At 33.2% G+C, this 27,083-nt stretch overlaps 1 protein-coding gene across 1 annotated transcript; it reads right to left on the reverse strand.

Moving 5' to 3' along the window:
* Positions 1–17,234: 17,234 nt before the first annotated feature.
* LOC148598870 (uncharacterized) lies at positions 17,235–26,535 on the reverse strand. The gene is made up of 5 exons (XM_088561418.1): positions 26,351–26,535; positions 24,482–24,632; positions 22,935–23,129; positions 20,668–20,838; positions 17,235–18,798 (listed from the first exon to the last, which is right to left on the reverse strand). Exons 1-5 carry the CDS (start codon positions 26,480–26,482, stop codon positions 17,678–17,680), a joined length of 1,770 nt encoding a protein of 589 aa, XP_088417544.1. The 5' UTR covers positions 26,483–26,535; the 3' UTR covers positions 17,235–17,677.
* Positions 26,536–27,083: the final 548 nt, after the last annotated feature.

Raw genomic sequence — 27,083 nt, forward strand, 5'->3', positions numbered from 1 at the left:
AATTGAGCAAGCAGGGATTTGTATTAGGAATCCAATAAAAAAAAATTCAAAGTCGGACCAAAAATGAAGAAGTTGAATTTTTTGCCCAACTTTGACCCACTATAACTTAAAAATGGTCCGAAACATGAAATCTGCAGCTACAATTGCTTACAAGAATTAAATAAGAAACAATAAAATAAGAATAAATAAAATCGAAAAAAAAACCAAAAAAAAACCCAATTATTCTACATGGGTTTAAAATAACACCTATTTTTACACTTTTTGGCCACTTTTTTTCTAAAATGGTAGGCTAAAGACCATTAAGTCCAAATTAAATAAAAACTTTACTTTAGTGGTGAGTAAAATCATATCCAAATTTTAAAAACACCTGATCAGCAACAACTAAAGTTATCACACTGACATGAAGTGTCTCACGACAACAATGACTGCACTATTAAACAAATATATGACCATAATAATTTCACCAATTGATAATAGTTATAATATATACATATTCATTTGACTCACTGACTACCATTTGTGCTATATCTTTCATTTAGAAATACTGAGAGCTGAAAAATGTACATTTTTTTAGATCCAAAAACACAACTGAGTTAATAGGTCTCTTTTAGTTTTCTATTTTTCACCTTTTCATCCTTGAATTTTTTGTTCAACTCTACTATAGCACTTCTTTTAAGTTTCCACTTCTGAATTTGATTGGCTCATAAAAACTATTACCTGGTGCACTTGATTTACAGAGGGTGACAGCTTTGGACTGGCCCAAAGAACATGTTGCCCTTGCCTGTGTTCCAATAACCTTAAAAAACACATCAAGATTTTATTCATATGACTCGAACGATAAGTAAATGAAACCATAATTAGTTTACAAATATCTATATGATTCTTGCATTTTAACTTTCTAGTGCAGGTAGTACATGGATTCATTTAAAAAAGAAAATCATTCACATAATATTCAATGCCAACTAGAAATACTGTGAGCAAGCTCACAAAGAGAATACCCCCACTTCAAATATGACTTTAAATATATAAATCGGTTAATTTAAATGCTTCAATAAGACCTATATTCCTTCATGCATATCTACTTTTACATATAATGCCAAACCTTCATACAAAGTTTCATGAAATTCCCTGGCACAGTTAAGGCATCCTCCCAAGTAAGGGTTTTGAGTTCACCTCTACTCCCTCAAACCCCTGATATCACTCATTTATATTTAGCCAGTATCGTCTAGAAAATTCCGAACATACCTGCAAAATATGAATGAGTGATGTCAGGGGTTTGAGGGAGCAAGTGTGGACTCAAAACCCTGACTAGGGAGGATGCAGTTAAGGAGGAATTGTGCTTCCTAAGTTTCAACGCGTAAAACCCTCAAATTGGATTATTTCCCTTTGAAGTCCTCTGATAGTATCTATATTCCTTCATGCACATCTACACATGATGTCCAAAGTTCCTTTTAATAACATTAAAATCCCTGAGACAAGTGATTAAGGAGCAGTTGCTCTGAAAAGGTTTTAACATGTAAAAATCTTTAACATAAGTAGGATAATCTCAAATTAGTCTTCCGACAGTAACTAAATTCCCTGATGCACACAAACATATGAAACTCAACCTTCCCATAAAATTTCATCAAAATTCCTTCAACAATTTAGAAGTTGTGCTGACACGGTTTTAAGATGTAAAACCCTTGAGCTGTATTATCTCCCTATAACTCCAACAGTATATGTATTTCTTCATGCATATCTACATATGATGTCCAATCTTCTATTAAATTAAATCAAAATCCCATCAGCAGTTTATAAGGAGTTGTGTTGACAATGTTTGAACATGTGAAACACTTAATATGAATTATCTCCCTTAGTTCTCTGCCAGTTACTACATTTCTTTAAGCACATCTACATATAGTGTGCCGACCTCCATATAAAATTTTATCAAAATCCTTTAAGAGGTTTAGGAGAAGTTGCTCTGACAATAAATGTGGACATACCAAAAGACAGACGGACAGACAGGGTGATTCTTACATTTGTATATACCCCCAAATCTTTGATTGCATGAAATAAAACCTAAGAAATAGAAATTGACAATATTCAGATGTTATTGTGGCATGACACAAGACTTGATACTTACCTTCAAGTTGCATAGATAGGTTCAGGTATTGTATAGATAGAATAAAGTTGAGGTCAATATTTTTAATAACAAATCGTTCCAACTTGATGAAACTCAAATTGTGTTTATTATTATAGCTATATCTTCTGTTTTAATATTGACTTTCCCAGAGCCAACCTTGTGTGGTGATAGTTACAAAAAGACATCTTATAGAAAATTAAATATATGTAGTAAAACTTGGTGCAACTTTATGTATAGATCAAAATTTATTAATTGACAGTGTGAAAGGGAATCCCAATTTTATTTCTGATTTGAGTCTCTTTTCAATTTATGTTTAAAACTAGAAAAACTGTGTGAACACTTGGTGATACCACCTACTTCCCTTAAAAGAAACCATATAGGATAGCTAATAAGTGATTTCAGCTTTTGCAAATACTGATTACTGGAAAATTGTTACTGCTTTAGATAAATGGAAATGAAAAATACAAAGATGTCAATAAGCTTAAATAAAAATAAATCTGTACTTACCGAAGTCAGAAAAGCTTCAGATTCCTGGTTTGGAAGGTCACCTACACAATAAATAGAGCTAACATAGTATACCATTATTGATGTTGGTATCAAATTATAATAAATAGAACAAATATACATGAAAATAAAAGTGATCTTATCCTTTTTATTTGAGGATGACGAATAGCATGATGGGGGTCATGCTGGACTACAACAGCGAGGCAGGTGGTGCTGTCAGGGAATGTTAAGACTACAACAGCAAGGCAGGTGGTGCTGTCAGGGAATGGATTCCTACATGTATATCAAGCTCATGATAAAATGCATTGAAGTGAAGCTATATATATGTTGAACAGATAGGGTAAAGCCAATAAATTCAAATCTGATACAACTCTGAATTTTAATTGTGATTAAATGCTTGACGCAGGATAAGATTTTGACCACAATGTAAGCAGTCAAATGACTTAAATATTTGCAATTATTAATTTCAAGTTATTAAAGATATCATTGTCAGAAAAACCGGTGAATGGACAATAAAATTTTTTTAAAGTCAAAAAATTATTTTACAGAGGGTATCATATTAGGAATCTAAAACTCAAAATGAATGATTCACCAAGTCATAGCATATTTTGGTATTGTTTTTGAGCTATAAAATATGTATAGCCTGTAAACTGGAAATTATCAATTTGTGAACAAATTAAGTCCCATAACTCAAAATTGTATTACTCAAAATAATTTATAGTTATATTTCTTTCAAACTGACAGCATTTTTCACATACTGGTAAATTGATAAAAAAATTGAAAACTTTAAATTGCTCCTAATTGATTTGGATCTAAATATATAATAAGTGGAGCACAATTAGAATATAATATAAAAATTCTATGAAAGTTTCATTAAATTCCATCTAGTGGTGTAGGAGAACAAACAGATAAGAGTTCATCAGGGTTCCCTAGTATCCCCATATTCATAAATGAAAACTTTTAAAAGTCCATATTTTTAAATGTGAAACCTTAGAAAAAATTTCAGTCAAAATCTGAAAAAGGGAGATTGAGGCGTGCAATGGAAATTTTAATAAAGATACTTTGGATGTTTGATTAAATTCAATTAAGGGGTGTAGAAGGAATGGATAAGGTATGGGTACACATCTGCAAAGTGCAAGTACAGATGGTAGGAAGAAAAGACTGGAAACACTAACACCATATACCCCCATGTTGGAAGTAGGGGGTAGGATATACATATAGACAAAAGAATATACAAAAACGTGACTCAAGCTTGTTTTTGAAATTTTGCTGCCTATGTGAATCACACAAACATTAATGTACTGGACAAAAAAAACCATGGCTTCCCTGGACTCACACTCTGGTTAATATAAAAAAAAAAACTGTGTGACAGAAGTAGTTGCTTAAAGCATTATAAAATAAAATTAAACTGTTACCACAGAGATGCAAAATGTATGTCTCGTCAGTTTCACATGGGAGACATTAATCAATATTTGATAGTGCTTGTGAGGACATATGCATGAATCAGATATGGAATGGTAGCTATACACTAAATCCCATTGACCAAGCATGAGAAGTTCCTGTCTGGAAAATGTTGTAATCATTTTTTTTAATAACTACTACTATTTTTTCTATACCTCCAGTCATCTGTATAAACAAATAGGAAAAGAGTTTTTTTTTCACTAAGTACATGTACATCCATTTTATGATACAAATAAGTTCATGCAGTTCATTCCATAAATAATGAAAACTGCACAAAATACACCCTTGTTTCAAAGTAACTGTAGTGTATTTCTAATAGATATATAGCCCCAATACATGAAAAACTCTAAAATTTGCTTATTTTATTCACTTCTACCTATTAGCCTAGGGAGATTAAGTAATGAAAAACAAATATTTTTAGCTAAAAAGTAAAATGCATTTTTTTCTGTTACAGGATAAAATCAGCATTCTAACTACACTATGTGATTGTGTGGTGCATGCTAACAAATAAAAATGCTTACATGAGTCTTCTAAGGAGGTTATTTTAAAATCTAGTCTCCAAATACATAAGACTCTGGTGCTGCTGCAGGGCACAGTTGTTCAGTTAAACCTCTAAAACCTGGCAATTGTCATGTATTCTTGATTGCTTAAACCTATAAAGGACAAAATATTACATCTAATTCATGAAAAAAAAACACACACACTATACAATCACAATACCACAATACATGAAATTCATATGTTTCATGCAATGAAAATTATGCCTTGGAATGAGTCACAGACAATTTAAGGTTTACTGGAAGAAATATGGCTAAAAAGTATGATAAAGAATTGTTATTCCAGACTTGTTGTAAACTACCAATGTTTATTGTAACAGTAATTTGCACAAAACTGTTCAAAAACATAGCTTATATGAATAAATCTGATATTAAATGACCATATGCAAGGGGAAATAACTGTTTTTTATGAAAATTCTCAAGAACTGCACAACAGTCTGTAGACACAATCATGACCGTGACTGCTTGTCCACCCATTCAAGAATGAGAAGCTCTACAGGCTAATTGTCCACACATCCACTTTGACTCAACAACACTGGGATTCATGGTGGAAACACTACTTCGTGTGAAATTCATTTTAATACACAAAGCAAAATACAACGGAAGGTTTTAAAATATATCTGATTTAACAAATATTGATTAAAAGTCATTAAGAATTAAGACAAAATACACATTTAACAAATATGAAAGACAATTTCAAACAAATATAACTAGAATAGGCATGGCGTATAACATCTTCATCGGGATGAAAACGTCAGCCCAAAGTTTGAACATCCAGAAAGATTGATTTGGTAGATGATTCAGTCTGACACATAATAACTCGTGATGACAGCAATCACAAGCTAGTGAGTTTTGGTCAGGCAGTTTCTCTTTACATGTGAAGCATGTCCATTCACATTGGTCCTTCTTTGTAGAAACTAAAATTTTAAGAACATATCCCATGCGTCATCACTAAAGTACTTTTTAACACGTGGGATATTCACATTGTCATCCATGATTTTATTACAAATTTTTCAAACATCTCGTAAAGACGATGCATCAACTTTGACACCATACATCATAACTTGTGTGATTTGTTCTGCGTCTGTCTACATAAAATATGTCCATGCATTTTCAAGCTAGACTAGTAAATTATGAATAGAAAACTGTCCAGTTTGTTAAATGTGACCACTGTTCAGTGTCAAACCCATCAACAGTCGTACATTTGCAGATAAGTTTGAAAATATTTTCATAAGGAATCAGACGTTTTTTTCACATTTCAATATGTTATTGACGCAGACTGGACATGCAGACGATTAGCCTGAAGAGGCTTCCCATCCACAAATGCGTGGACAAAGAACCATTGCCATCAGTCACTTCATACTATCAAGCATTTACCTCATACACCTGGCTTTCAGACAAGTTGTTCATTTTCGAGGTCGCTACATCTCCTAGATGCAATATCTTCCCTTATCCAGACTGCCAGGCCTCTGCCATGTGCATCTCTGTCTATGTGGAGGAGCTTCAAAAAGAGAACCTCTAAAACAGCTGTCTAATTTGGTTTCTGAAATTACCAGAAAGTATAATATGTTATTAGTTAACATTGGTTTAACCTCATTATATTTGTAACTAACACTGTTAAAATTTAAGTGAGCTATTTAAATTTGTTTGGTGTGGTCTTACGTACTTCTCTCAGTTGGTCAAAAATACAGCTGTTGTTTACATCTGGTGAGTTGGGTGCACTCGAATACAGTTCACTGTCAACACTTAAGTAAGAGTCTGAGGGATTCGGTAGCAGCTGAGTACATGGTTCACAATAAAAACCATTATCATTTGTTGATAAACATTTATACTGTGCTAACGAAATGTTTGTAAAATTTTAAATAAGTCCAGGCCATTTATCACAAAAATCGCACTGAATAGCTTTTTGGTTACTTCTCACTGGTGTGTAGCGCTCGGTGCATGGATAGTAGGACCTAAGGATTGTGGTGGACATCTCCACTTCGTAAAATATATAAAGTAAAACATTAGTGTGAACAGTTTTCTATAGTATGTTTTCTCAACTCGGCCATGTCGTTGTCTTTGTCTTGTGTAGATTCATCCACTTCCTGGAGAACTGCAGGTCCGGAACTATTTAGCTATCGCTTCTGCATAAATCCCTACCTGTAATTTCGTTTCGGTCAACTATATTACAAGTAGAATTACTCTAGTCCCTGGTGAGATTCAATTATCAATCAATGTTATACATGCATACTCTATTTCACAGTATATACAAGGAGTTAAATATATACATACCCCTGATCTAAATATGTGTGTATATTGTTATAAATGGTTAAAATCACTGCACATCAATCAGATTAGTTATGCTTTATTTAAGCTACAGCAAGCAGGTTTGAGCGTGCAACATGCACAGCATACATGTAATTAAAGGAATTATACATGTATATGGAGAATTGCAATTGGGTCCCAGGGGGTTTTGTATAACCTGTTCATTTTGGGGATATGAAGATTTAAAACAAAAATCATTTCCTAGCAGATCAAACCTGACGTTCCTATTTCATAACACATTTAACTGAACTGATCAGTAAATTCCAACCTTTAGGGGGTATCTCATGGTGTTCATGGTTGGAGCAGTAAAATTCAAGTCCTTCAATTCCCAACTCTGATTCAATAAAACCGCCTTACCATTAGTAAATTAAATATATCTCCTCTTCGGCATGAACATGGATTCATGTCTTAATGGCCGATCCTACGTACTACATGTTGGTGAGCAGTGTTCAGATTTTTGGCGCGAAATCAGGTATTTTTTTTTTAATTAGCACTCCGGGTAAGAATCAGGCAAAATGTGATTCATGTTTGGATTAAAGCCTACATATTTTTAAAATTAGCTTACAATGCAACAACAACAAATGAACGCAATTATTTTTTTTTAAATTCGGATTCTGAAACGAAGTATCATTTTTTGATATGCTGTTGTATATATGCTTAACATTTGTACCATTAACTTATGGGAGCAATCATTTGCTTTTTGTTAAGAGGATAAAATTTTCTACCATGCTTGCATTTAAAGGGTTTGGACAAACTTTCCTGGTTTTTGTTAATTGAAACGTACTAATTATAACAAGTATATGACATGTACGAACTTTACTGTGACAAAATATGACTAATCGTTTATCGAAAGTAAGACATGATATGTTAATGATAGGATTATTACCCAGAAAATCAAAACAAAAAGATATATACCCAGGTCAGACTCAAACCAAAAACTTGGCATTTATACTAAAGTAGAGTACGACTGTCAAATCAGTACGGCTAGTTACGACTCGACACTTAGACGTAGCGCACGCTATTGCGGCTGCGTTGGAAAAAAAACCACACCTACCTGAACTATAAATGACTATTGTTAACAATCAAAACTGTGATTATGTGAAAGCTGTATACTGTTGGAATCAGGACAAATAATACGTTCTGAACATTTGTCACAAATGGTACTTCTAGTTCTTTATAATCAATTAAACTTTCCAAAAACCCGTAAAAAAACGTCAAAATTCCGTATGTCAAGTGTAACACAGTGAATGTGCAAAAAAGCTAAAATAGTGAATTGCGCTATTGCAGAGGGTACGAAATTCGCCCAATTTAGCATGGAAGAACAATTTCATACGTTCTTTTTGAGATAATTATCGAAATTGCGTTAGTTTTAGGCAAAAAAAATTCACAATGCAAAAATGAAAGTGTTGGTAAATGGTCAGATTTATATAAGTGTTCAGTAATCAAATTCTGTTATTAATGTAAAAAGTTGTTTACACATAATTCTTTTCCGATTAATGTTTCCTAAAAATGTACATACTTCCAACAATTCTACGTCGGCATTTGATAAAATTTTCAGTACAAACAAATAAGTTACGTCCTTTTGAAAATGTCTAGCGAAATGTCAGATGTCAATATTTTCCGGTTTCGTTAAGAAAATGTCATGTTCCAACGCAATTCTACAATCAATTGGCGATTTCTTCTATGAAATAATGATACTTTGTAATTGTACATACACTTTTGAATACACATATTTTATTTTTATGGTTTAAACTTTAAAACGGATAAAATTCGAACAAAACAAATGTCTAGCGATTTGTCGAACTTTCACTTTTTGAACGTTTTCCGTCGATCGGGAAATGGGGAAATAAAACGGAAATAATTTCCGCTTTAGATAACAATAGACACTTATACTCGTCTCTGCAATTACAAGTAAAGAACATGCAACTGAAAGAGAAAAAAAATCGAAATCAAAGGGGTATAAAATGGCTTTGAGTATCTGTATTTTGTGTTATTAACAAACGAAAGAATAAATCCAAAAAAAAAAAAAAAAGAATAGAATTATTTTTTCATAGTTAAGGAATTCGATCGGAGTAGAATGACTGAAACGCAAAATAGGATTGACAGAACTTTAAAAATGTATAGAAAAGCAGAATGCTAATAGATAAAATGAATGCAGGAATGGGAGTCATAAACATTTTTTTTTATTTTGGAAAACGCAAATGAGCAAATGAAAAGAAAATCAATGAGCGGCTATCTGATGGGTGTTGATGAAAGCCCGATTTTCTGATGGATAGAAAGCTCTTTCAATCGAAATACTGTTGTGGAAGGTCCAAATTCTGTATATCAAAATGCACATTTTAACATATTGCAGGAGAAAGTTGCTATGTTCCCTCTCGAGACAGTCCGAGTGTGCATATGTGTAGCGGTTGCATTCCACGCTGCGGTGCACATGCATGTTTAAATCTAATTTACCGGTAGTACTGATAATCAAATTAATTAATCTTTTCGATTTTCTAAGAAATGTTCAAAATGTTTCAATTGCTACCAATCAAAAATTATTGTATATTTTGCTTTACTGTACCCGTGTTTCAATAAGCAATAAGCGTCGAATTCTGATGTTACCGAATGTACCGCAATAGCGTGCGTAACGTCTACGTAAGAATATGGTCGTAATAAGCTACATAACGTTAACTGTATCAGCATTTTATATTTTTAGCGAAAAAGTGAAAACTTCCCTTTTCACCCAAAAGCTCATTACAAACTACCTTGTGCTAATAGAAAATGTGTTTTTCTTAAATCACACTCCGCCAAAAAAAAAATTTTAATTGAAATAAATCTTACACTTTTTGGAAATTCTCAATTCAACGTGTTCCATTTAGACATAAAAAATGTCGAAAATGCATTTTCAACGACTTTTGTTGCAAATTTTTGTAATTTTCATCAATCCAAATTATCACAAATTTGCATTTTTGGGACCAATTAGAGTTTTTTTAAAGACTTCAATGAAAAATCCAGACATGTTGACACTTTAAAAAAAAAATGGTCCTACTTATGATCAGAATCCTTGTGGAAATGACCCAGGTCCTTCTATGGCATCTAGTTTATATACGTCATCATAGTTTGATATCAGGTATCCTTTATATTGAATACTTACATGATTTTAGTCATTAATTTGACTGATAAAAATTTGTTTTTACGGCTGAACCACAAGATAGTTTAAACATTAAATAAGAACTACATGGTGAACTTTTCTTTAACTTTGTTATGGTTTTGTACATAAATTGTCCATATAGTGTAATTTTTGTACAAAAAAAATGAATTTTATTTTGTTTTTGTTTTTTGTTTTTGTTTTTGTCTTAATTGCTTTTGCAACAGAAAGATTTTTTTAGGCAAATTGCTGAAAATAGCCCCCTTTTTGTTCTTCTTGGTTAAATAAAAGCTCAGTTACTCTTTCACAAGATAAATAAAATACAAATTTCATATGAAATCTTATTTACTAATTTCTTTTCAAAACACACTGAACAAAAATATGTCATATACAAAGACTTGGTTGCTGTATAAATGTCATTACTGCCAGACACTAAATTGCAAACAATTTCAAGATCAAATTAAATGCTTAATGGTGAAAATATTTGTTTTTTTTGTATTTAAAAAAAAAATCATACTTTTAAACTCCCCCATCCATTTTGCATATTGTTAAAATATATGGTAACTATCTGGGATAACTTAATATTCGTCTTTTCCGGAAGAGATAACTGTCTGTTATCCAAGTCACCGATGAAATACTTAGTTTCTTCCGGTCATCGCTGTCATTGAAGGTAAGTCTTCATTATTTTTTTTTTCAGTTAACCGGCAGGCCATGTAAAACTGTACAGCTACACGAACTATTTCTTTCTGTAGATCAATTACGTTTTTGGAACATCTGTTGTCTTTTTTTTTAAATATCCCTTGCTTTCGTTCTATTTATTCACTTTTTTATTTGAGCTTAAACAACATTAAAAGCCCAAACATTGGCCCCATCAATCTCAACAACCCAAACTTTCTCGACTATAATACAAATCTGTATGAACATGAAATTTCTATTCCTGATTTGGATTCGTTTCAATTGAAAGTAAAAGCTTGTGATGATGCGTTTGTTCTTCTGTATAATTCAATTACTAAAAACAGCGTTACCGATGTACGCTGTTTTACTTATTTAGTATTCATGATAGCCTTAATCCAGAAATAAGAATCGGGAGGAGAGCAGGTGGAATTTATGCAAGTCAAATCGAAACGATTGGAACACTACTTGACTGTTACACTTTTGTAAAGATTTGGTTCAGTTGGAGAAATGGTTACATCCAAGTTGGAAGGGGTGATGTTGTTAAGTAGCTGTCTTTGAAAGAATCATGCAAAATTTGAAAAAAGGTGATACAACCCAAAAAGGATACATATTTTTATTTTTGTAATTTAGTTGTTTTATGGGTCTATATTATGAAATGTGTAACTATTATTCATTCAAATATGCCTGCTCTTAGGAGATAATCAACATTGAAAATCCAATAGATTCTATTGTATTTGAGTGTCATTTACAGAGTTATCTCCCTTGCTTTCGAATTCTACAGTGCATTCTATACAATTTTTATCTCCTATGAGCACGGGTTATATGAAAAACCAAATATTAATTTCTGTTTACTAAAGCATTTTAAACAAAATATCAAAGATAAAAATATTTAGGCTTTCCAACCATACATCGCATTTTGCATGATTCTTAGCTGGATTGCTACTTAATCAAGATGTGTCTATTTCATGGCATTTAAAAGGCTAATTCCGCATTTTCATTTGTTAAAACAAGCTGCAAAAAATGATTGTCCTTTTTAATCAATCAATTACGAAGAGAAAAATACTTGACCAGTTGGGAAATGATAACGTTTAGTTCAATTGAGGAAACATGTTTCGGCGAAAAGACTGGAGGGAAAAATTGCGAAAAAGAAATAATAACCAAGACTCAAAGATGAAATAAACCAAATTAACCCCAAACTTGTTCATCAAAAACAATATGAGGAAAAAGTGATAAGAGTAAGAAAATAATTCCCAAGTTATGAAGTCATAACAAAAAAGCACTGTGACATCATATCCTATTAATAACATGACAAAAACAACTATTCGTAAAGTCGACTATATACTTGTCTTTGTTCCCAAAAAATGATTTAATAAACTATTAGACGTGTGTAAAATATAGATATTTAAATTTTAGCTAAAGATAATTTCATTTGATTTTTCCAAAGATGTTATATAACTGGCTTCGTCGTGTCTGGTTCAACATACCACACTATGGCAACCTGCTCTTCTGTATCATGTGCCAGATACTGAAGTGGGGATTCTTTATGTGTTGGGTTTATATTTTCTTCGGTCGAATAGCAGGTAAGACTCTTCTTACTAGATTACATACAGGTCGTTTACTTTGGTCAGACGAAAGAGAATATCTTTCTTTCACTAAAATCTTTTGTTTCCACGTGTAGAGAGTATATTATAGATTGTTAGATAAAAGGCAAGATACTGCAAAGTATTGCAGTCATCACATACGGTATCACAAGATTTTATTGATACACTCAGACACAATTAAGGTAACATGAGGTCAATAATAAATATATAAATACACAATGACAGGAAGAATAAGTTGACAGAAAGTAATACAATAATCATAGAAAATATTTGTTAAGTTTGCTTACAAAAGTTGCAATATAAGATAACAATTTTACATGACAAAAAGTTAACATTCCTTTCATCTTATAAACACTGGGATTCACATAATAATACCTTGGTATGTATGTTTGCCTAAGCTGAACAATAGATTCATTATCACAGATAAATAGATAGTGGTACTGATCTCCTATACCATTCCTACACAAAGGACATATCCTCTCATGTCGAGGGGTCTTATTCCATCTACCCGTTTCGATTGGTAGTTTTAGATTACATGTTCTTAATTTCGTAATATATTTTCTTTTTGACTCCGGCAGCCGTAAGAGGTAATTCTCGATGCCAAAATCTGTTTTAAAAGTTTCATAAAAATCCCCTTTAGATGAATTCACTATATTCGAAAACCAACTCTGAATAAACTGATCCCTAAAGCGGTTATACAAACAGGCTTTAGAGTATTCCATTCAAGGTGTTGTTGATTTGCAAATATGTATCCAAGGCCAGTATTGTCAAATAAGGATCTGATGTGGGCAATCCATCTAAAGTTCATGCCTTCGTTAATGTTTAAAGCTAACATCAACTTGTAAAGAATGCTACTAAGTTTTGTCTCATTCTTTAAAAGTCTACACCAGAACGAGACCATTCTCATATTTGCTCGAACATGTAATGGGTGACGTCCAAGTTCTCCATGCACCATGAAGTTGGGGTCGAAGGTCTGAGATTGAGTATCCTTTTACAAAACTGTAGGTGCACTCTTTCAATTATCTCAAGATTCTCGTAACCCCAGACCTCAGATCCATATAGTAAAATAGGTTCAACCAAGGAGTCAAATAGCTTAAGTTGCACATCTACAGGTATACTATGGTTTCTATTTTTTTTTTGAATATAGAAAACAAAGATTTTTGTGATTGCTCGACTAGTGTTTTTCTTGCATCGCTAAAATTGCCGTTAAATTTAAAAACAATACCAAGGTATGTCAGCGAATCAACAATATCTAACTCTATTCCATTTAGTTTAAATACAGGATTATTTCTGGATTTACGTTTGCTAAAAATAATAACTTTAGTTTTTGATACATTTACCGAAAGCTTCCATTTAGTACAAAATTCTTGAAAAATATCAAGTGCTTTCTGCATTCCTTCTTCAGATTCAGAAAAAATAACTGTATCATCAGCATATAACAATACAAAAATTTTAATTAAATGGTGAAGTGTGTTTTCAATTTTCTCTTTATGACTGTCAATGGTAGAACATTAAGATCTTCAAAGTACTTTTCTATGTCATTTAGAAATATTGAAAAAAGAAAAGGTGAAAGGTTTTCACCTTGTCTAACACCATTCAGACACAGAAAAAAATCAGAAGTCTGGTTGTTAAATGACACACAAGATTTAATATTATCATACATGTTATAGATTATTCGGAAACACTTTCCCTTGATACCATAATTTTGTAACTTTTTCCAAAGACCAACTCGCCATACAGTGTCGAAAGCTTTGCGAAAATCGACAAATGTGCAATATAATTTTTTACCATAAGTCAAATATAATGAAATCAGGGCATGCATAATAAAAATATTATCTGTGGTTGAGTAACCCTTCCTGAAGCCGGATTGACATTTAGAAATAATATCAAACTCACTAGAAAGAAAGTTTAATCTACTGTTGATAATTGATGTAATTAATTTACCTAAGCAGCTAATTAGTGTAATAGCTCGGTAATTATCTGGATCATTTGGATCACCTTTATTCTTGTATATCGGACGAATAATTCCATTTAACCAGGTATCTGGCACAATACCAGAATCAAACACAATATTAAAAAGTTTACAAAAAATAGAGACGAGATGCGGCGAGGAACATTTAAAATATTCATTTACAAATTCGTCGATACCTGAAGCTTTACCATTCTTTAACCCTTTAATTGCTTCATTTACTTCATCTTAAGTTATCTCCCCATTAATAATTACATCATAAAGATCATTGTCGCATATGTTATCAAGGAAAGCGTCCGAATCATCTTAATCAACATCTTCACTGGTATCATTTAATTTCTTAAAGTATTCATATAATTTATCAATATCAATATTAGCATCTGTCTTATTTGAAAAGTTCATATTATTAAGTATTTTCCACATTTCTTTGGGATCAGATTTAGAGGTTTGTCTAAGTTTTGTTGCATTCTGCTCTTGAAAAAGTTCAAAACTTTTGTTCATAGCATTTCGAAACTCTTTTGCTGTTAGATTTAATTCATTTTTGACTTGATCTGATTTATCATGTTTATATTTATCTCTGAGTTTATTTAATTCTTTGCGTTTTTCAGCACAAGTTTAATTAAACCATGGTTTTGACTTATTATGATCATTTAATCAGATGGCAGGTTTGACTCTATGTCCTCAGTAAATAGCAGTCTGATCAATAAGAAAACATTGTGGCGACGTGCAGAAATAAAACTGTTTACTGTGTGATTAATACAAATTTAAAACTAAGTAATGTGTATAGCCACCTGTTGAATATTTGATTGATTGATTAATTGAAGTGATCCGAATTTCCAAGGGGTTTGGGGGCATGCCCAAGAAAATTTTGTAATATTAAACCTCAAATCCTGCATTCTGAGAGTGTCTTGAACAATTTTTCAATAATTTTTAAATATTGCAATTATCTAAAGGGGGCCCGCCCCCCGCCGCCCCCTGGATCCGCCACTGTTAATATAATGTCATACATCAGGCCCACCGCCACAAAACTTAACAAATTCCATAAGTCTGAGAATACTTTTAACTGTCATGATAAGACCAATCAAAGTCTTCGAAACTGAACACGTCACAAACAGTTAAGAATTTTCTCAGACGTTAGCATTTGAAACAAGTACTATCTTTAAAAAAAGATAGCCGATGCAGTAAAATTTTACTTCTAAGTTTCTACATTTCTTTTAAGAAAATAACACATGGCATCCAATTCAAATTTTCGATACCGTTTTTTAAACGCCACTAAGTTATCAGTGTTTGACCAACCGGGAAAAGAATTGCGATCAGGTGACTTGCATTTCCATAGAAAAGCGTCCTTAAGGTCAAAGGGTAAAAAGCGAAAATACACCGACTGCGTCGGAAAAAATGATTTTTGTGACCAGAGAAGACTACATATTACCGACAATTGTAACGCGCTGAAACATGCAGTGCGTCAACTCTAAACTGTCAAAAATAGTATTATCAATCGAACTAAGATATTATGTACAGCCATTGAAAGCCAAGAAGTAAAGCGTGCACCTGTCAAATATAGCTTAATCTGTAACACTACAATGGTATGTATAGCCACGTTTATGAAGTCAGCTACAAAACAGAAGAAAACCGCTTTAAACCAGTTTGTCTATTTTTACTGCTTTGAACAAACGAATATATAAATACACATAGACGTAGTAACTGTAATAAAACTAATGAACAGAAATGTTAAATTTGATATATTTGACAATTTCATAATTTTTTTCAAAAAGTCTCTAACATGTATTCGCATTGATAAGATACAAATAAGGTGTTGTTTTATTTTTCCAAACAAGTTACATATGTGACTGCCTTTTTTTAAAAGGAAATTGATATATATATAGATAAGGGTCTGAAAAATTCCCAACGATACCGCCTGCACTAAGTCCAGCGCCAGCTAGGCTATATAAAAATATAGCTTTCGCTGGCCGGTTCATTCCTCCTCGTAGGATTAATCTAGGGCTGTAACTTAGTACACGATGTATGTTAGTACGAGACAGTTCATCTAGGTGTTATTATGTAGGATAGAGGATCAAATTAATGATGCATGTCACAACAAATCAATATTATACAACGTCTCAGAATGTGACGACTCTATTCGCTACACTGCTCCATCGGATCAAATTGATACAGGGAAGATAACGTAAACTTATAGAAGGGTCTGAAAAATTCCCAACGATGTTAGAACTGTCAAATTTTCGAAGTTAATTTTGTCAAATTTGCGAAGCAAAGTTTTGGTCATTCCCTCCGATGGAGCAGTGTAGCGAAGATAGTCGTCACATTATGAGACGTTGTATATATAATTATACTTATCTTTATATATTTCAGCTGAACTTTGATACTGACAAGAATCATTGATGGTATGAAAATATCAACTGACAATTGCATAGAATTTTCCCGATTCGTAATGTAAGTTTTAAAATGACTGAATAATAACTTTCTGATCTGTTTGATTGGATATGATTTTTTTGTTTTTATAAAATATTATTGAAATATGTGTACGTGTGTGTGTGTGTGTGTGTGTGTGTGTGTTTTGTATCCACGTTTGATTTTTTACTATAGATTTAAGAGAAGACAGAAAAAATTGAAAGCCGACACTTTTTTTTTTATGGTGGTAGCTTTCGGTGATGGATTCATTTTTTTATTTCGGTAGCTTTGTTGTTAGTACTTCAAGTACTCAACTATGTTTCGGATTTATATCTTCCTATGTATTTGATTCTTATGAGAGGTTATTCTTGAAAACATGTGTACAGTATATCGAAATTTGCAAATGTTTGTATAATTGGTAATATTATAAATTTAGATTTTATCATTGTATATTCTAAAATTATTTTCTTTTTTTTTACAAATGAAGGAAGATTGTAACAAATATCAATATATTTCAATTTATTGTTACGTTAGTTGATTTTGAATTCACTGAATTATATGAAATTTTCAGAGAAGTCTGCCACAGCACAGCCTTAACGTAAACGCCATGGGTCGACGCCCAGAGGAGTTACATTTACATTAATACATATTTTTTTAACGATACAATTCAATCACCTGAAATCAAAAAAGTTTTTCTCTGCATCTTAGTTTTCGAACGGTAATTCAGTCTCGTTTATTATTACGGAAGTCTTTTAACATGATAATAGAAAATTTCCACCTGTACATCCCAAAAGATCAAAATGAAAATTCATATCCACCTACATGCATGTATTTGATATCTCACTTAATTTGAGTTTGTGTCCATAAATATTGAATCGGCGATGTTAACCTATAAGGTTTTGCTACTCTCATTACAATTGTTTGTTTTGTGTTAGGCTTTCGGTCTTACGTCTTGGGTAAGTAACCACTTCTGGCGAACTTTGTGAGTTTCAATGCTTCAAACCGGGAAAATCCAAACTCGTTTTGGAGAAATTGTTCATCAAGTTCTTGAAGTAGACAACCGTCCACTTGATCTTTTGCAAAGTTTCTACTATGCCTTCCCAAGTTAAGAATATCTAAATAATGTCCTAGTTCTTCTATGGTTAATGCCTTCACGTCTGAGGAGCATGACACTTTCCTGATATTTGTATTCGCAATTGTTTGTAACGGTTCCGAATGGCTTGATCTAGACGTTTGATTGATAGAACGGATCTCCTTTGCCGTTGATAATGAACGTTCTATGTGCGTCGGCCTAGAGGCGTCGGCATTTTCAACAAAGTTAAATGGCGTTGGGACGTACTTGCAAGATTCTTTCGGTCTAGGGGTCTTCACAGTTTCTTCTAATTCAAACCTTTTTCCTCGAGATGGGGATGACAACTGGCCGAAATTGTTCAATCGAATAGCTTGTACCGCGTTACCGACTGAAGTATTTTGTCTTGGTGGCAATGGTGGTTTGTTAGAATCCATCAACAAACTGTGTGTCTCGCGTGAACTTAAAGGTAACGAAAATTGCTGGGCACTTATAGGCCTAGATTTGTTACTATTAAAATTTGAATTATTTTCTATCGGTTGTTGTGTTGGTTCTTTCGGATTTCTAAACTGATTTGTGTGGATGTCTTTAGGTGTATTTCCTTCTTTTTCTGGATATGATGACATAGATGTCTTGTCATTTCCTGTTATACTGGATATACCTGGAGAGAAACTTCTACTGGCACGAGTCTGTACGTTTTCTGCTGTTTTATAATGCTGAATTGGCATTAAATATTTATAGGTTGCATTTGATGCCGGCAAAATCTTGTGGGAATTATCAAAACCTGACACTCGCTGATCCATAGACCTTAAACTCTTCCTAAACCCCACTTCCGGTCTCACAGTCCCTTGTTTCAGTTCCATATACCTATGTTCTTCATCGTCGTCGTCGATTTTAACTGGGTTTGGTTTTTCGTCGATATGTGTTATTGTAGTTTCTTCTTTTCGTTTGCTGTTTAGTTTCTTCTGATGAAAAGTCCTCACTGCGACGAAGATATCTTATGAAAAATATAATAATAGAATAATTAGTTTAACAGAAACCCTACTTTTATATCAGATTGTCAGACTAAACCGAGTCATGAGTAATCTCTGAATCAACAGTCACATGAAATCATGTCTACGTACTCTGACCTGACACATTACTGAGTCTGAAATAAACGTTGTGTATATATATGGTGAACAGATTTTTTTAAAGTTAGTTATTCTAAAAGATCATTCTATTCTGGACGGAACATTGACACAACAAAAATTCAGTAGATGCTTTATATGAATACTTTCAAAAAGGTTTCTTGTTAAGTGACAGATCAAAATTATTAAGCAAACAACAGAGTTATGGTATATTGGAAAACCTACATAGATGAAACGGGGTTATTCTACAAATATCTATAAAAAGTGGTTATAAACAGTACAACGCTAATTGGAGACCAGTGATCAGTGGAACATAAGGCCCAATACTATTCACCATTTACATCAATGATTAACTTGACGTTGCGAAAAATATAACACAGTGGACACAGTCTTAAAGAACGAGAAAGATGAAGTCAACTTCCAGGATTATGTCGATTGCTTGGTAAAATGGTAAAATAAATATCAACAAATCGAATTGCAAACACCTAACAATCTACCAGTATAAAATCGACGCTGTTGCTATTACTCATGTTAGTGGAGGAAAAGATCAAGGAATAGTATTGATGACAAACTGAAATTTCAGCACCGCATTATTCAACAGACGAAAGAAAGGCAAACCAACGACTAGCAATGATAAAATATGGACTAAGATTTGTTTCTTGATTATTGCATAGGAATAATGCGCTCACATTTAGAGTACGGAACCATTTGGTCAGTGATCTATGAAAGGAGACAATACAAATAGAAAATATACATGATAATAACCTTGTCGGAAGTAATGCACAATGAGGGATCAGGTATCAAAAGAATAGGCCCGCAGCAGCGCTAAGCTTGTCATAGAAGGCGACTAAATAGTGCTCAGAACACTGGCCGGGGGCTAGGGCACTTTGCCCAAAAAGCAACTGGGTTGTGTGCCACAGATGGTTGAATAGGGTAACCCTAGCATGCTACATGCTGGAGTCGTCAGGCGATAATACCGAAAAAAAGTTATCACAAACCATAGTGGTGCAACGTGTTCGGAAAGAAGCCACGTACCTCGTACGTAAGCCAATTAAACGTACATAAAAATATCAAGTTTTCACCAGATACAGACAGGAATAAAAAACAAAACATATTAGGATGTGACCTTTTGAATTAACTAACCCAGATTCAAGACCAAAGTAGAGCAAAGTGAGCCATGTGAATGATGTTCCTTTGAACCTTATGTTCGTTATTGTAGCCTTAATAATCGTTAATGTACTAATGCTTGTGGGTTTCGTTTCCTGAATGGGTACATGTAAAACCATTAATTTAAATTCCAGACTAAATACTAGTTGTATATTAAAGGCTTACAGGTTGAACTTAATTCCACAATTTCAAAATTCATTTAACCAACGAAATATTAGGGAACTTAGAACAAATGATTCTCACAAAAGTTCCTTGGCAGGATTTGATTGCTTGTTTATATTAATTGATACTTCTAAAAATTCTTTTTTTTAGTTGCTTTTGCTTTTATCATAACATATTTCTCACATTTTTTAATTACCGGTGCAACTGGTCCATGCTCCCAGTTTTTTTGGTGAAGTCCGAGTTGCTCATTTACTTCTGTTACTTTGTACGTATTATTTTAGTCACTTTATGTTCTTTGTTGTGTTTGCCTGTTTTCCATGTCTGGTCTTTGTCCCTGGATTACATTCTTTTGATTTCCGCTAGAATCTTGGTTCCCTTTATTACTCTTTAAACAATGACACAATACAAACCTTTATGGCCAATATTATGCTCGAATTTTATATAAGCCTCAACAGTGTTTCGCATGATCCGAATCAGACTGTGGTAGTAATCTTTGTTACCATTGATGAGTCCAGTCACCAGTGATAATGTAGCATCACAGTCGCCCAAAAGGATAGAAAATACATTGCCGTATAGTTTGTCTACAAAATAACTATTAAATTTAATTTTGCAATCTGTTGAAGATAAATTTTATTGCACTTTATACATCGAAGTTCAATAGGTCACTTCAATTTTTCTTAAATTGTTAAAAGCTGGGTGCTTATCCCAGTTAAGACTTAAAACGAAAATAGTTAAATTGGTTGATTGTAGTTTTAGTCCTTTGGGAGAAATTTAAGAACTTCTCAGTCTGTCTAAGAATCAGGCAAACTTTTTATAAGGTTTGGCAGAAATTTTATTGCATTATTGCGCCGTGCAAGTCTGGGTGTTAAAAGAATAGGCCTGCAGCAGCGCTAAGCTTGTCGTATAAGGCGATTAAATAGTGCTTAGAAACCTAGCCGGTGGCTAGGCGCTGTGCCTACAGAGCAACTGGGCTGTGTGCCCCAGGTGGTGGAATGGGGTACCCCTGGCGTGTTACATGCTGGGGTTGTCAGGCTATAATACGGAAAACCTGACCGCAAACCATAGTGGTGCACGTGTTGGGAAAGATGTCACGTTCCTCGCACGTTAAAGAGCCCTTCTGTGGCATTCGATAGGAGTAGGAACCTTTGCGCTTCGCCACAGGAGGCCAAATTGCCCGACCTTACCCATCCCTCCCTTTTTCTAGTGGCAATCAAACTTTGTCGACCCTATTATCGTTGTGTCCCATCCCATTTTTCATTTCATGTAAATTTTATCAACCATTGCATGTTCATCGTCTGAATTTATCTGAAATATTGCTGCTCGGACGTTAAACCCCAACAATCAAATAATCAATCATATTGCATTATTTATTGTTATCCAAGTATTCCTACCTCATATCCTCTAGAAATAACCATCAAAGTGTTTGTAAACATTGCCTTTTTAAGATATTGATATATATATAGGTCAAATTTAGTTGAAATGCACCATGGAGCAATGACGGGAAAAATTTCCCGCACTTACCCCCATATAAATACTAAAAAAATAATTACACAGCCAAATGTGCCACATAGGATAATCATATGGTGCTCGATTCATATGATAATCATATGGCAATCATAAGACAATTACATGATAGTTAACATATGATAGTCATATGATTATCATATGGTTCTCATATGTTAATTTTTGCTTGAAAACAGCTGACAATTATATATTTGTGCAAAAACATATTATTATCATACGATGAACATGCGATTATCATATGTAAACCGAAACATAGAACATATGGTGCTCGATTTATATGATAATCATATGATGCAAACCATATGATTCTCATGTGTGGGACATTTGCCTGTGTGTATCACAAATGCTTCTGATCAGGATAAATTTATATATATTTTCGGTTGTTTTTCAGATGTATTGAATAAATTTTGGCCACAAAAGACCAAATTGAGATCCATGATGTACCATCCAGCGCCTGATTCTTACACAGAATGGTACTTAGCGCATTTCCGAACAAGTAGGTTTTATCAATTAAACAAACCCTGCTCTGTACTAGTCTGACAAGCTCAGACGTTTACTGCAGGTTTTAATGCAACATTCGTTTTAACGACAGATTTTACTGCATGGATAACAAAAAAAAATCAGGTCGTAAATTCAACGATTGACTGTCTCAATTTTTTATTGCAAGCGCAGATTTATTTTCATTTTTTCTTTTTAACTGTTATTTCCACAGATACATGTATATTGACAGTTTTATGAGATTTTGGTTAACCGTATTGTCGTCGTCAATCTAGATTTGACGTTGGCAAATTTCTGTTTACTGGCACAGCTTATCCACGATTGACGCCTACAAATCATTATTTAAACACAATTCAGTTATCTTCTGACTTGAGGGTATTTAGTATTAATCTGACGGGTACCGAACCACAACCCTGTATCCGATGTGGATCGATTTAAAGAGTCGCTGAAAAAAAGTTTCTTAGATGATTTCATAAAAATGTAGAACCCGTGGTTTCATTTAAGAGGACGAAACACAACTATCTATTCCATGCATGAATTTTATTGAATTATAACTTTCATTTACGTTTACAATGTACCAGCGGATTCCACCACCATTTAATGTCATCAAAAAGGGACATAGAAATATACAGATTGTTTTGGCATATTGGTTTACCTTTACAAACCGGGTTACCGTATATATAATGGAATTTATGACGTTCATACAGTTGTAATTGGACTTTCCCTGTTATAGCTCGTCTCTGATTTCCCGAGCTCACCATACATTGTGTACTATCAGAGGGTACCAGTTGGACATCAATTGGCAATTTAAATTCGGCAATTACTGATCTCAGTGATTTAGAAACTTTTTCTGCAAAAAAAGATAAAAAATACATTTAAGAGGAGGAGATCTTGTATGGCTTTCATAATTATTGGGTTAGAAAATGCAGGTATGACTTGGAGTCATACAATGATATAATTTAACGACAATACTGAAAAGAGTATTTGTAAAACGATCAATATGTTATTGCAGAATTAAAGGACGCTTAGATACGAAAGTAAGAAATGAAAAAAAAAGTTGTTTTTTTTTCATTTTTGTTTTTCGATTTTTATTTATCAAATCTCGACTGCACTTTCATTTTTGAATTGGAAAACAGAAGGTGTGGAAAAAGAAATATGAAAAGCAGTATGTACATGTTTTAAATACATGATAACTATTTCATGAATAAAAGATACATGCTCAATTCAAGCCGCTCGGGACAAAGTGGGTTGTAAAAACGATTATTTACGGTAAAATCGAAATACATTTCGTAAATTGTTGTATTGAATAAATTAATAAAAAATGTATAACTGGAACATTCTTTCAAATAGTGTTTATTGAAAAGGACGCGTAATTATTGATCTTTGGCTTTGATTGGTTGTAGGAAAATCAGTCATGATTTACACAGGCAAATGCGCCACACGTGAGATTCATATGGTTTGCATCATAATTATGATTATCATATAAATCGAGCACCATATGATAATTATATGTTTCGGTTTGCATATGATAATCGCATAATCATCGTATGATAATAATAAGTTTTTCACAAAAATAATATGGTTTTTCACAAACATATGATTGTCATATGTTTTCAAGCTAAAATTAACATATGAGAATCAAATGATAATCATATGATATCATATGTTAAATATCATATGATTGTCATATGATTACCATATGAATCGAGCACCATATGATTATCATATGTGGCACATTTGGCTGTGTATGGCAGTTTTTGGATTGAGTTGTGTTGTTTCGGGGGGGGGGGGTGGATATTATGGCGACAAGTTGTGTGTGATAAATTATCGCTAGTACTTTTTCATAAAGTTGTATTTAACATGATTGGTGAACAGTTTATTCTCAATACCGGCATACTGACTATATTTGCTTAGGTGATTTAATTGAACTGAGTGTCTGGGTCACTCAAGCATAATGTAGCTCATTTCACAAATGAACACTCATGTTGTAATAATATGCTGAATAAAATAAAAACCGTAGCTACCGAGTCTGTTATTTTCTCAACCGTCCATATTACAATTACATTACGCAAAAAACCTCACCCGGTGTTCGAAGAAAAACGAAAAATTTTGCACACCCGAAAAAAAAAACACTTATACGGTACATGTATCTCTTATCTAGTCTATTTTTTAAATGGATTTTATATATTATTTTATATTTACCTAATTTTCCTTTCCTAATTACATGCATTAAAATATCACAAGTCAACGGAAGACTAACTGTCGAGGCATCCCTACCAAAGGACGTGTATGTGTCATTCAACACTTTACAGTAGACTCGATGTTCTGTATACACGCCTTGGATTCGCAAAACCTAGGAAAAAATTGCATGATTAATGTACTAGTATTTCTTGGTTGTATGTACATATACAGTCAGTTCAAATCAAAGACAAATCGAATATAATTTATCTATATACTTTTCCAATTTACAATAATGACATGTTTATGATAATTTCCGACATTTGAATGCAGCATATGGAAAGAAATTGCCAATCTTCTAGTAAGGGCATGTACATAATAAGAGAATTTTATTTCCAGGTGTTTGAATACATTGTGACATTCAATACATAATCAATACACAGCGAAAAGTACATTTTCATGTGCACCAATGTGTACTTGAATATTTGTCAATTTCAACAACTTAATTTAGACGTTTCAAAATGTCATATTTGAATCAAGATGGGGAAATATTAAAATAAGTCAAAACAGTTTAGTTCAATTCTAATGCAGAACTTTTCTTGGCATTTTTATGTATCATTTCAGAATTCTATATTTCTTAATTATTACGTCTTGTCGGTTTTCCAAACAACCGACCCCACTTACCGGATTTTATTCACTTGCAATTATACGAGTGAAGCTGGAAGAGCAGAACCTGTTTATCCTATCGAATTACCTGTTGTCACTTCAGGTTTTAGACATTTCATATTAGAAGTGCTTTAGGTTTTGTGTGTTTTCTTGTTTTGTTTTATATTCTGTTAAGTTTTTGTATTATATTGTATTGTGTATGTAAATCGTCTCTATCATACATACATTGTCATATTTTCGCCAGTGATTTAAACTGTCCTTCTAAGCATCGGTATTCTAGCTGATTTCGTATCTTTTATTGGTTATCAAAAAACTAATGGAACATGCAAAGGCATTAATTCAATATTCAAAACAGATAGAAATAATATGGTGTTATCATAGTGGAGTTGAATATTCATTTTTGCTGAACAAAAAGAATAAAAGGGTAAGCAGAAGAACAATAGAATTAACATATTCCCAACACATACAGAACTAATGCAAAAGTAGGGTACAATAGTTCCGAGAACATACAATACTGAAACAACAGTAACGTAGACATAGTCCGTAGAACGTACTAATGTCAATACTGATAAAACAGTAGGGTAGCCATTGTTCCTCGAACGTACAATACTGATACAACATTTGGGGAAATATTGTTCTCAGAACGTACAATACTGATACAACAGTGAGGTAGACATAATCCCCAGAACGTACAATTCTGTTTCAACAATATGGTAACATAGTCCTAGGAACGAACAATACTGACACAACGGTAGGGTAGACATATACCCCAGAGCGTACAATACTGATACAACAGTGAGATAGACAAAGTCCCAGAACGTAGAATACTGACATAACAGTAAGGTAGTCATTGTCAAAAAATACTGATACACAAGTAGGGTAGGAATTGCCTACAGACCGTACAATACTGAATTGGTATTGAATTTGCTCTATGCAAAATATCTTATACCAAATAATTTTAGTGAAATTACACTCACACACATGTATGATGAATTTTGTAAAGTACTAAGTATGATACCACTCTAATATCTGGCTGTGTTTGATTGTCTGAATGTTTGGTTTAGTGATTGATCTTTTTGTTACTTTTTTCATCTAATTGTAATAAATGGAATGAAATTATAGACAATAAAAATCAACAAAATATGACAATTAACAGAAAGAGCATTTATATTTCACAAGCAAACCGATTTATCAACGACAATGCCACTGCTATACATGTACATGTACCTGTTCTGTGTCAAGAACGTTGTATATTGTGTTTCCATAGTAACCTTGTTTCACCATAGCAAGACATGGCAGTTTGTGTGTTTCGATAAATTCCCTCAAAGAAAGGTCCTCATTTTCTGTTTCATAAAACATTCTCAATTAACTTCCTTTTTCTTATTCAAATACATACATGTAAGTGTGATATACCGATAACATATTTTATTTTTAAGTTTATCTACAGGTAGTTTAAATGAGCTATCTACAACTGTGCAAATTCTTCAAGCCAATATATCACACTGTTGTTGGTCCTTTGCTAAACGTCAGGGGTGCCTACACGCTAATACACTTCGTTGGAATGAGAGAAAAATGAACAACACTTTCGCATTGAATAGAAAAGGAATAGCATACACATATTGCCACAGTACAGGGTGGTACGCCGAAATAACACACAAGGTAGATATGTCACCAGACACTTAGTCTAAGTTGATATATTTTCTGAGTGTATCACCCTCTGCTGCAGGCACAATCCTAGTAAGCTAAAACCCAGGTATAGTGCCCCCTTCTGAGCCACTACACCATTATAGCGCCTCTGGTCATTTGTGATTATCCTCTTATGAACTACATTTTTTTAAATTAAATTTGGAACATTTACATTTTTTTAATAAAATCCCCAGCCCCTCCTTGTTAATTAAATGGTGGGTGCCATTCATATGGTGTTTAAGTGTCAGCCCCTGTAAAAATCAGGCAGTGGTGA

Source organism: Perna viridis, chromosome 14 (genome assembly GCF_037379345.1).
Source record: "Perna viridis isolate PV_CMFRI_1.1 ecotype Kerala chromosome 14, ASM3737934v1, whole genome shotgun sequence".
Classification (NCBI taxonomy): Eukaryota; Metazoa; Mollusca; class Bivalvia; order Mytilida; family Mytilidae; genus Perna; species Perna viridis.

Bases quoted from the DNA above. Each gene is read 5' to 3' on its own strand.
- LOC148598870 (XM_088561418.1), bottom strand. From the start codon at position 26,482: ATGTTTTATGAAACAGAAAATGAGGACCTTTCTTTGAGGGAATTTATC. The intron at 20,839-22,934 runs GTAAACCAATAT...GTTATTTTGTAG, and splicing joins CGGTAACCCGGTTTGTAAAG to ACAAACTATACGGCAATGTA. The intron at 18,799-20,667 runs GTTTGTATTGTG...ATTTTTCATAAG, and splicing joins GCATAATATTGGCCATAAAG to ATATCTTCGTCGCAGTGAGG.